The 13430-nt window shown below is 30.4% G+C and overlaps 1 protein-coding gene across 1 annotated transcript in view; it reads left to right on the forward strand.

Moving 5' to 3' along the window:
* Window positions 1-294: 294 nt before the first annotated feature.
* The window catches only part of LOC132929186 (paired box protein Pax-5), a 69059-nt gene continuing 55923 nt past the window's right edge, over window positions 295-13430 (forward strand). Inside the window, exons 1-3 of the mRNA XM_060994343.1 lie at window positions 295-896; window positions 12335-12490; window positions 13102-13155. Of these exons, the coding sequence (XP_060850326.1) occupies window positions 12364-12490; window positions 13102-13155 (181 nt within the window). The 5' untranslated portion in view covers window positions 295-896; window positions 12335-12363. The remainder of the gene's footprint in view (window positions 897-12334; window positions 12491-13101; window positions 13156-13430) is intronic.

Consider the following 13430-nt stretch of genomic DNA (forward strand, 5'->3'; position numbering starts at 1 on the left):
GTCGTCGGCGTCCCCCGCCGCAACCGAATCCCCCCCCATAGACGCCGAGCACTAGCGTGGGTGTGCGACAGGGGGGAAGGGGGGGGGAGGTAATGTGTTGCCCCGTGTGCGTGTGTGTACCCGACAGGTAAATGCGCGCGCGCGCGAGTGTGTGTGTGTGTGAGTGTGTGGGTATGTGTGCGCGCGTGTGGCACCTGTTGCGGGCGGCCCCGGCTCCGGGCCAATGGCGTGCGGCCCGCGTGACGGCGGCGGGGGAGACGGTGTTCCGAGCGTTTGGTTTGCCAGTGGACCATAGTACAGACCGGTACCTCCGCGCGCATAGTAGCAGTGCCTAACCAGCGAGCACGGCGGACGACGGTCGTGACGCACCATCGGTAGACCATATAGAGAGCTTGCGATCGCGCCCGTGTGTGTGTACGCGTATATGTGCGTGTGCGGTGTTTGTGCTTCGATTGACTTATCGTAATTTATTTTTTTTTTCTCACCCGGTTTGCGTCTCCGCACCCGTGCGCATCGACGCTTTAGCCCTTCGGACCACTCGACCGGATTTCGATTATTAATTCCGTATTAATATACATTAAACTTTGATAATACCATAATATTCGGTATTTACCGCCGACGTCGCCCGTTCAAAAATCTAATACGCAAATCGTCCATTTCGCCGCGTCGCTCCGTCAATACGATAATAATATCATATTTCATATTATAGTATTATCATTAACCGTTTGTATACACGTGTGGCGTTCGACAATAATAATATTATTATTATCACCCTCGTTGTCGTCGACCGATTTCGCGGGCCCATCCGTCGAGAGTGTGCGTTCGCGTGAACAGAGCTTACTTCCGCTTCGGGACACGGGACCTGCCCCGGAACGAGCTTTGATATACTGATTTTGGTAAGTAACTATATATTATATTATGTGTCCATCTGCATTTACACGTGACTCGTAGCATGTGACTGCTGTAAAATTATTAATATATTAAACGTTTTATAAAATAATAGTGTAATACAATAAGACACCATATTATGTGACCTACCACACCAGCCGAGTAACTTTAACGCAAGTGAACGCCGGAAACGAATTTTTTCGTAGTAGATTTTATAGCAATAATTCCTTTATTTTCTTCGATAAATATTATCTTTATTCTTACCAAACTACTGACATTCGATATCAATAATATTATTGTCTCAATCAAATTTAAGGTGTAGTCTATAATAATAATAAATACCTATTTTTTAATATTTATAACATGAGTTATAATACGGCTACAGCGACGGCATTTTATATAATATAATACATTATTTTGAAAAGTATGTGCAAGTGCCATTTGAAAAAAATAACATCATCTCCTTGACTTTATCTACGGCAAGATTTGCGTACACATGTTTTCAATATTTTTCTACAGCAGTTTGCCGTAAACACATTTCTTTTCCTCTCGTTTTCATAATATCCCACGGCCATTCGTTGTATAATGCGTAAACATAATAATATTATACGTAAATTATATATAGTTATAGTCGCAACATAATAAGTTTATCGTGACACTGAGCTGTTTTCATATAATTTAAAAAAAAAACAAAACAAATATATTAACAAGCCTAAAACTGAATTAATGTTTTCCCATGGAGTTAATAGTATTATACCTATATTTTAGTTATCATTGCTGCAATACTAATATTATTTAATTAAGTATTAATTCAATTTTAACTGGCAACTGTTAAAAATCATGATTTTCAACATAGATAAATAATTTTTCTCCTTATTATGTACATGATATTCGTTGTTAAAATTCACAATTTATATAACATAAATAAAATGCATTCACCCAAAATATTTTTTAACATTTCTGATTAATTTTATGAGGAAAATCGTCAATCACGAAAATTATAGAGAATATTATTTTTAAGGGTAGATACATCAATCTGTTTAAATGTTATCTCAAAATATTTTAATACCAATAATATCCATTTAAATTAAAAATTTTTTTATTATCGAATTTAAAATTTAATAATATTTAAATATAGTACCGATATATCAAATTATGAAAAAAATATTATTCTATCATATATTTAATAGGTGATTTTACTCTAAAGCTTCTCAAAAATCATAAAAACGATTTTACATGAATACATATTTAATTTTATCTATATTCTATTGTGCGTGGGGTTTGATGGAGAAAATAATATATTTACATCTTCAAATAAAATAAAATAGTTTTCTTATTTATTTATTTCCGGCTGAGGATTAATATGCTATGTAATAATTAGGTTATGTATTAGCAAGAATGTTATGAATAAAATAAATTAGGTACATACTAAAAATAAAAATATAAAAAAATTAACAAATTAAATAATGAATGTATAAATTGATAAAAAAAACTAAATAATTGTATTTATGTCAGTACTATATGGTTAAGGGTAGTTTATCATAAAATTTCAGTGCTGTAGAAGGAGTTTAAAAAATGCGTAAAGTTTTAGTGGAATAAACAATTCCAATTATTATGTTTAACGCACTAGAGGGATTTGTCAAGATTAAGTTTTGATAAATACAGTGAAACCTGCTTTAATTATAAACAACACTCTGGTACTGAAATGTTGTCCACTATTTAAAGTTTAGAGGGTTTAGTTTGTATAAAGATTGTATTTCGTTCTCAAAAAAGTACGCTATTTATAGGTATCCATTAGGGGAGGTTTTACTGACTTACTGAACTATAATATGAAATAGAATGGAGTTATATAGTATATAATTTTATATATTTTTATATATTATTTACAATTATATTATGTATATTTTTAAATCTCACGTGATTTTTATTTTAAATTCCAATATGATTTATTTTAGCGTATTGTGATCGTGATGCATAATTATGTTTTTTTCAAAATCATTGTCCTCTTGATTATCAAAAAAAAAAAAAAACTAACAGACACAAACAAACGACGTGCGGGTGAATCCACAGGTCGGTGCCCAGCTTTGCTGGGCCGCACGTTTATTGTTGTCGTTTCCGCCGATTACCATTCTTCTATCACACGTACTCTATATACAGTATACACATATATATGTATAAATTATTATTATTATATCACCCATTACCTATTTGGTTATATCCTTTTGGTACAAGGTACAATTTATATGTATATATACTAAATTATCATATTGGTACAATATACGTGTAAAATATTATAGGTATACGTAAATTATATTGCGTAACACTATTAATAATAGTATAATACAAATAATTATATGTACATAGTACACAATATACACTTTCGTCATTCCGATAAAACTTTTCGGTAGGCAATACAATAAATTATATGGCTATCTAAATATCGTGGCAAACTCATTTTCAGCGTACACGCGTCGCACAAACGCTCCATTCACGCAAATTCGTATATCTAATCGTTTTTTCGCACATTTTCCTACTATCGGCCTCCAATGAAAAACGGAGTCATTGACATTTCGACGGACACGTCACAACCCTTTTTGTCCCGGACTTATAATATATATTGTGCGTGCGTTTATAGTTTTGTGTCGTTATCAGAGTCGAACAGCAGCTGCTGACATTGCGCCTCGCACAGACATCAAGGACAACACAAAACGATAATAATTACGGGTTATACTGCTGATGACGGGTCCCCTAGTCGTAGTTGTAGTCGTCGCCGTCAATCGTCTATACCGCACCCGCACCCAACGTCTATACAATATATTATAATGATATTATATGAACACTATGGGCATAGGTATTATATATATAGCAATATAGGATAAACACTATAATTATTGCGCGCTACTGTGAGTCGTTTTACACAACACACAGACGGCCAGCGTCGGGTGCAGTGCAGTTGTTCCACAAATCTTGATTAAGATATTATCTATGATTTGGGATCATACTAGTAACAAGTCGCTAGTTTAATAATCAAAAGTCAATTTTACTAGTACCTCTATGAATATTATTAAATTGCAAATTTCAAAATTATTTACGTTTTTAAAGCCGTTTTATTTTTAAATTAAATACAATTTTTCGGTACAATTGTTCTGATTGTATTTTATACTTATATATTAGCTTATAAGTAGAAAAAATAATGTATTTAATTATTAATTTATTTTATTATGAGCTATGAGTTATATACTTTAACAAGCGTTTATATTTACTTATTTATATTTAATAAAAAATAAAAATATGAACGATTTATTCAACAAAAGTGATTATACTATGAGAAAAAAATTGTATTCAATACTTGAAAGTACTTCAGTAATTAAGCATTTTTTAATTTCTCTATCAGATCTTGAAATATTTTGTAAATTTCAAGGAAAGAGTACTTGTACATTTTTATTATCAATTATTATTTTAATTTACATTTTGAAATCTATACCTTAACAATATTTTTATCATTTACCAATAAAATAAAATAATAATTTTTCTTTCGTGTTTCATGTACTTATGTTCTGTTTTTATAATTATTAAACGTTTTTAATTGTTTATAACAATTTATAATTTTTATAGAAAATATAAGACGTATTTATTTTTGTAAAGAAAAAAAAATAATAATTTTCATAATAGTATCAAAACACATTTTGATGAATAAAAATTTCTTTTTAAATATTTTTCTCATTTTGAATAGAATATTTTTTGGATATTTTAGAGAAAATTAGTATAATTTTGTTGAACTTTTAAAATCTGGATGTTACTAATTATAAATATTTTCTTAATTTTCTTACTATTTTTTTACATGGTATCAATATTATTTGTCTACATTTAGTGGTATATTTAATTATTTTTGTTAAATATTATTAAGTATATTATGTACCAAGTAGGTAAATATATATATGTGTGTGTGTACCAAGTAGGTATATATATACAGGTAACAAGTTTGCTATATACATACTTAATGTTTTATTATTTATAGGTATTTAACTGTCTCGATAATAAATACATTACTTCTTCGATGAGGCCTAGTATTTCTTTGTAAGAAGATTAAACTAAATAAATAAACATGATTTCACAAAATTAATTAATTTACTTTTGTATTTTATTTTAATTTTGAGCTTAAAATATAAAAATATTTTTTGCAAAAACGATTTTGAAACATAAATTACTATAGTCATATCAAGTTGAAATATTTTAAAATAATACTAATACCTTATATTTTTGCATAAATCTTTTAAAATTAGAACACATTTGAATATATTTTTATCAATATTACAAAATATTTTAATGCAATATATAATAACATGTAAATTATTTTAAAAACAAAATATTATTAATTATTTGTGCATATTTTTACTAGAGATTTGTATTAAATATTATATTAAATTATTTCATACAAAGAAGAATTTTTCACCAATCATAGATTTAGGTACCTTTAACGTTAGTCTTACAATTCTTCAACAATAGTGTCGTTTCTAAAAAATTTAAAGCTTGGATATCCAAATATTATTTAATTAGATATTTATTGAGTTAATCAAAAATTTGTGCAGTGTGTGTATTATGACGGGGAAGAAGAAAATATCTCGTGAAAACCCATAAAAGAACCAATCGGTTGATTGGAAAAAAGGTGTATAATAAAAGTGTATATAAAATAAATATATAAACCTAACCTATACATAAGAAGGAAATGAACGAGAAAAAACCTCAAGAGAAAGTGGCAGATTAAATTTTCCTACAGTGGAAACCCGTCCCAGATGGAAAATCCAATTAATTGCGTAACCATCGGTTCTTTTTCCGGTCATTCGTAACTGCAGAGATAAATTTTTTTTATATATATATATTTATCGATTTACATTATTACTTGACGTAGCTCGTACCGTTTTATTTGTACCACGGAAATCGTCGCGTGAAATAATATAATTTATAACGAAATCACGCAAATATATTAATATAGGCTATTACGTTTTCATTGCCGTAATAATATCGACGGGTTGGACAGGGCCTGGTCATTATAATATGATATAATACAATGATAAATGATAATAACTATTATATTTATCTATATTATTTTAGTGGAATGATGAATTTGTGCGGGCCTGATTCGAATTTCCCCAAGTCGATTTTACTCGATGACTATTTTATGTATATTTCATGTCATATTTGGGCACTGAAATGATCTGTCGTCCCAAAATTTCTTATTACTATAGTACTCTCATAAAGAGTATACCTACATAGATACTATAGATAGGTATTATATTGTAGCAAGAGACACTGCAGTCTGCAGTATACACGGGGTTATTTCTTCCGCCACTACCAAGCCCCACGGAAACCCTCGTCCACCCCTAACAGCACGCAGACACGTTGCCGTCACAATAGACGTTAATTGTCTGTGACGTTTCCACTGCTGCCGCGTCGGATGTCACAGGGTTCTGCAGTGTATGATGATGTAGTGCATATATACGCAGGTATATTACTCGCATATTATTATAATAATAATAATAATATAATGTATATTAACACCAAAATGAGGGTAGCACTTAATATATTATATATATTATATTTATGTTTAAATGCGTTGTATTATAGAAACGAATGTGTTGTACATGCGTTTTGTTTGAATAAAACAAAAGCTTCGATAGATAATATATTATATACCATATATTATGTTATGTATAAATGTGACAGGAATTACAGATGAATAGCACAGAACAGTGTTAAAAACCCGTCATATTATATAAAATAATATACTCACGTATATTTGCCCACTAAGTAGTCGGAACTTTCTGTAATAGGTTTGATATCTACGTCATAATACATACATATAATGTCAATGAATAATAAAATATACATAATAATAAAGCTGGCACTAAAATATTACGTTGTTTTTTTCTTTTGATTCCGTTATTTAGCTCCGATCAAAACGTATAAAGGATAATAGGGAAACAATGAGAATTTATTTAAGTCTAAGTCATAGATTTATTTTCAAACTTATTTCATAGTCTAAAATGTAAAATTATAGTTATCAAAAATATACTCGCACGCACGTACAATGCCGCAAGGACTTCCAAATAAAAAAATACAAACAATCTTTAGTAAATGATTTTTTATTTATCTATTTGGTAAAATAATTGAATCGACCTTCCTGAATTATTGCTTGTTCCTATATTTTATTATCAACTAAAACGGAAATTGTAGAAAATACATTTAAATTAAACTCGAGAAAATGTTTATACCTTATACTATCTGTATGGCTGTATCACTTATGATTCGTGACGATAATATAATGAAAATTTAATTAGTGAAATAATATTGGCGATAATATAGGTACATATAGGTATAGTAATGTAATATTAATATATATATATAGCTCATGCTATTACTAAATTCTATTAAACAAATAATATTATAAAGTTCAAAAAATATTTAAAAATTAAATAGATCAATAGTCAATAAGTTATTCGTTAAAATATGTCTAGTATTTTTTTTTATTAATAATAGAGGCAGAAATGTTGAGCGCTGCACTTGCTTTAGTGTACTTAGTTTAAATTAAATTACTAGTATTATCGATAGGGAGTTTATACGTAATTTATTATGAAAGTTGCCATACTAAAAATAAATGTTTTTTATGTGACAAAATAATATAATTATAGCAATATAGCATGTATTATTATATATTTGAATTCAGAAATAAACAGTTTCCGACTATAATTACCAGCTATAATAGACTTTATAGTAAAATGAGAAAATGAAGGATAACCGTTTTTTTCTTCTAATACGAAATTAACTAATTTTTATACCGAGCGTCCTTAGAAATAATACAAATACAATTTCCAAAACTATAGAAAATCACAAGGTTCAATTTTACCGTAATTGATCAGAATATTATCTTTAGTATTGTAAATTGTTATATATTTATTTTTCAAAAATAGCTAGATTGCCGCTGTTTACACAAGTGCCAATTGTTTTTTCAATCTTAAATAAATGTTTAAAAATATTTTTTATAATTATAACTGTAATAATCTAGAATAGATTGTATATAGTTTTTTTATATTCTTACATTAAAAAATGGATTTGTTATTGATTTAAGTTCATCGTTAAGACATATATTACGTGATAGCCAACGTATTATATTAATTTCATGTCATTACGTTAACAAGTCCAATTACGATATTACATTTTTATTTTTTTTTTTTACAAATTGTCGGCACCTATAATAACACACAATTTTAACTAAAACTAACAATAGGAATTTTATCTTACATAACCAAAATAATACTTATAGCTTATTTATTATTATAAATGATTTAAAATAGACCAATTTGTTTGCAATGACAATAAATTATTTTTAAATATTATTCATGGTTATAGCGTTGAAAATCAAGTAAACGAATCAATGGTATATATTTTATATAATCTAGAAAATACATTTTACACAAAACAATGTATAATTTAACTTATATAAATATTATTTTACTCAATGTTCACTATGAATTTAAATTAATTAATATCTGTATGCGTTTTTAATTTTCTGTTTATTATGCGCTTATTGAATTTGTTCGATATATTACACGCTTTTCTCATAATATGGTGTAAGTACAACTGGTACAAGCTGACGCGGTGGCGACAACCTATGCCGCTTACCTACACGAATAATATTAAATAATAATAATAATAATATTGCGTCGAATGAATATACTATTATACACGCCAAAGTGTTTATGCATACCTATATAGATGTTTACCAATATGTGCTGTATTTATTTCGTTAAGATATTATATACATCATATTATACCCATGTATATACGAATAAATGATTATAACCTCCTGCGTACGTCGAAAAGTTATATTATTATTATTATTACGGTCACGGATCTGTGAACACGCGCTAAGTCAATAGAATATACACCACAGTACTCTTACAGTATAGTAGTGACAATACTATATTATAAAGTCTGATTGCATTAATTTATTTTTTAAATATAATGTATAATATTATGCATTATTGAAAATATGTTTTGCCTGTGTCGTGTTATTATAGTTTTAATATTACACATTACACTATAGTGCAAATATAATAATAAAATATTAACGATGTTTTCGTTTAAAATTTAAACAAATGAAATATTATAATAATATAATATATATATCTAGGTGTTTGTATATTATTATGGGAATAGAATCGTCATCGGCGACCGACGTATAAACAGACGGCCTTTCGCTGCGACGTTTACTTCGACAACGATTTATTATAAGGTAGGAAGAACGCGACTTGTAGCACTGCGCGTGCACGCGTTACATTGTTTTTTTTTACGCACATATAGGTATATGTACTACGCCGTTGTCGGTTCATCCGAGTTTACTCCGCGAAAGCAATGATTTATTTCACTTTGTCGTCGTTCTCTTAATTTTTTTCCCCTCTTTGCGCAGAAAAACGCAAATATTATTCCGATTTCATGATTGATAAAGCGGTTAAAAAAAAATGAGGTTAAATTTCTATTCTTCTGTCTATGTGAATGTATAATGTCAACGCGGTTTTACAACACGCGAGTGGTCATGATAATATTATTATTACTGTATCGTTATAGTATAGTTGCAGTGTGTGATTATATATACCTATATACGCGGTACGTGAAAAAAAAACGAAAAAAAAAATCTTTGAAAGTCAACTGTTGAGCCGCGTAACGTATCATATATATATATATGAGGGTATATTATATGCGATATAGGTACTTATGTGCGGCACATCGTATATTATTATATTATTATGTACTCGTATAATATCAGCCGTATACTATAACAGCGCACGGGCCCAGCCATCGTGACAAATAGGCCGTCGGACTGACGGAAGTTATTGGGTTCGGACCTTCCAACCTGTACTATAAAATCGATGCTAGTTGATGATATGATAATACACGCCCGCCGTATTAAAGTTGTCTGGTTAGGATAATAATAATTATAATACAATAACATATTTCACGCTCACACCTCACAGCACCTGTCGAACGCTTCGTGGGTTTTCGCACAAAATATAACGTCGCACACTGCTCCTTTTTAACATAATCTAAACGATTAAACACACATAATAGTAATAATAATAATAATAAGAAAAACAACAACAATAGAAATAATCTAAGTAGATATAATTTATTATATATATATATATATTGGTAGAGCCGTAGAGGTATAACTGTATAGCATATAAAGTACGAGTATGATATACAACGTGCACGCATTAAGGCGGTTCTGTCGGACGCATCTCGTGGACAAATCAAACTCAAACTATACTCGGAGCGTTGTTATTATTACTATATTCTCTGGCGCGAGCGCGTGTCTCCACGACCGCGATCGGCATTCTTATTGCCGACCGTCTCGCCTCCTCCTCTTATTTGGCGGTATTAAATTATAATAATATAGTTATTTATATAGATCGCACCGGCTCGTCTCGCACGCCGGACACACGCTCACCGCCGCCCTCGTACATTTGTTTTCTTCCGAGTATTATAATATATACATCGCGCGGTAGATAAAACCCGATTTATATGAGGCACGTGAGAAAAATGCCAACGCGAAATAATACCTCGCAAGAAGATTACATTTCGGACGGTATATTTTATTGTAGAAATGGTACACGTCCATTCTCCCTGCCAATTGCTTAGTGAACTTAACGATAAAAAGTTAAACTTTGCTATTTTAATCGTTCAGATAGTCCGTTCGTAGCTCTTTGATGTACCGTATATGTATGCATATATTATGCGGCACCTACTTGAAATTATCGCGTATTCGATTGCAATAGTCATGATATTATTTAATAAAATATTATGCTTTTCGCTATTATTCTCTTAAAAAATTACAGACTTTTTAAGACAAAATAATTGATAATATTAAAGAATATGTATATTGAATACATTCAATTATCTGTGTATATACCTATACTTGTTTTATGTACAGTTCGAGAGCGAGTACTTTTCTCTTTAAAGGAACTTACGTATATTATGTATAAATTCGAAGAGACGCTTGAATAGGCTTTTCGTATTGAGATAATTTTATTGAGAGATACCCACGAACTGATTGTCACTGGATTCTGCGTTCGTGCAGTGACACACGTGAGCATAACGGGCCCGATGCGCGTAGCTTCACGGGAATTTTTCCTTCTCTTATTTTATTCTTTTATTTTATTTTTACCTCATTTCTTCATTTTTTTCCCTTGTTTTTTTCTGTTCTCATTCCTTCATGTTGGTTTCGTGTTATCAAACACACACAACGCGAGATGACCCGGTGTATTGGAAGAATATCAAGCCACGATTCTGACCGGACCCGCGTGATCGAGATTTATACGCACACGCGCACGCCGCAGAGATGACACCCCACAGTGGTTGACCGCTAGCGTCATCACGAGCTTCAATTTTCACACTTTTTCGTTTCTTTCGCAGTGTACTTATCCGCACGACTCGGAACATTTACATAAACGCGGTCGTTACAATAATATAATATATATCCTATCCCGATAAAAAAGCTGTATTATAATATGGTATAGATGTGTATACCTACCTTGTTATATATATATATTTATATAAAATATAGTGCATATAAACGACGTGTATATATGAGCGTGTGTGTCGGCAACCAAAATAATAATAATAATAATACTCAATAAAATAATATTTTTTTAAATATGATAGTTGGAGGGGGGGTGAGATAATTTATTTTACAAAACTAATCTGAGAAGAAAATTTGAGAGTTAAATACAGGACGCATGCGTATGTGACATATGTGTATATCACGGTACGAGTCGAAGAACAAATAAGAACGTAGTAGACTGTCAACGAGCACAGCAGGCCACCGGGATAGCGAAAACTATTGACCGTTTGTAATGATTGTAATGACACGATGACAAAGCAAAAATCTTCTACTTAAACACCTATCAATGGTTTAGAATAACCTCTACGGTAAAAGACAGCCGTCTAACATCAGTTTAAATTATTTGCACCTGTTTTAAGTTAGAGTATTTGCATATTTTATTTACGTATTATGTCAGTTATATAGAACTATAATTACCCAGGTATAATATAAGTCGTAAACTAAACTTGAGATTAAGTCACAGCTGATACAAATCGAATTAGATTAGTTTCTATTCGTTAGTAACATTATTATTATATGTTTTTCGAACTTATGTTTAATCTTGAAATATAAGACAACGAATATGTTTAGGGGGACCCACGAAAAATAAAAATATTAAAAATATGTATAACAAATTGAAAATAAAAAATAATAATTATAAGTATTATTGGCGATTATATGCAAAATAGTTTATAAATATTGTATACAAATAAATTTATGCATGTGATTATTTCCAATCATTGTACTTTTCTCGGTAGAATTTAATCAAAGTGCAATTATGTTTTTCAGACGAGGTGAATGACATCGTGGAAGGGGTTATGATTGGGATGGAGCTAGGCTTGGGGCACCATGGGGGCTCCTTGCACCCTCACAATATGCCACAACATCAGATGCACACACAAGGTCTTATGCATCAAACACAACAGCAGATGCACCATGACGATGGTAAGTAAAAATTATTTTATAATAGTCGTATTAAGATTATTACTGCTCTAATAATTATATCATTATAATCAATAATCATGGATTATTATTTCTTAATATGAAACAATTATAGTCTATATAATATAATACTAATAAATTACTTCGCTCGTCAATCGGCGATGTCACGAATCCTGATAATATTATAATATGTTGCAACTTTAACTTAAACATTTCCTTACGAAAAAAGTTTTAACTTTAGGAATATAAAGCAGTGGTGGATCCAAGATTTTTTTGGGGGTAGAGAGATCCAAATTTTTTATATTAATTTATTAAACACAATATTTAGGATTTGATTTTGGGCCTTACAAATATAATAAAAATACCGAGGGGGCCTGGCACCTCAAGCCCCCTTCTGAACCCACTGGTATAAAGTGACTTACCTGGCTTTATTCAGGTAATTAGGAAGTATAAATATTATACGTATACAAGATATAAGATATTTTTTTTTTAAAGTACTCAATTGATATTATTTTTGAAACCGAATTCGTGGTTAAGCTGCGATATATATAAACCATGAATAGATCCATTTGGAAAAATTAACTTCTTGTGGTTTTTTTTATTTTTTTTTTCAGTGGGATCGGGAAACATTAGCAGCAGTAGCAGCGTCAACGGTTTTTCACAAGAAGGTAAGTGCACAAATAAAACATATCGTAGATAAATTAGTCGATTAGGTACTTGCATATAATTTAATACCGGTTTGGGTTTGGTGTAGCTTGTGATGATGTTATATTATATTACACACAGTCCAGACGCGTATACTTGGGGAATGGGGTTTAAATCTGATATCGCCAAATCAAAAATAATATAATATACATACAACATACACATTTTTTATGCGAACATCTATCTATTATATGTCTATATAAGTACTTATATGACTTCCTTTGCAATAAAGTTATAC

Source organism: Rhopalosiphum padi, chromosome 1 (genome assembly GCF_020882245.1).
Source record: "Rhopalosiphum padi isolate XX-2018 chromosome 1, ASM2088224v1, whole genome shotgun sequence".
NCBI lineage: Eukaryota > Metazoa > Arthropoda > Insecta > Hemiptera > Aphididae > Rhopalosiphum > Rhopalosiphum padi.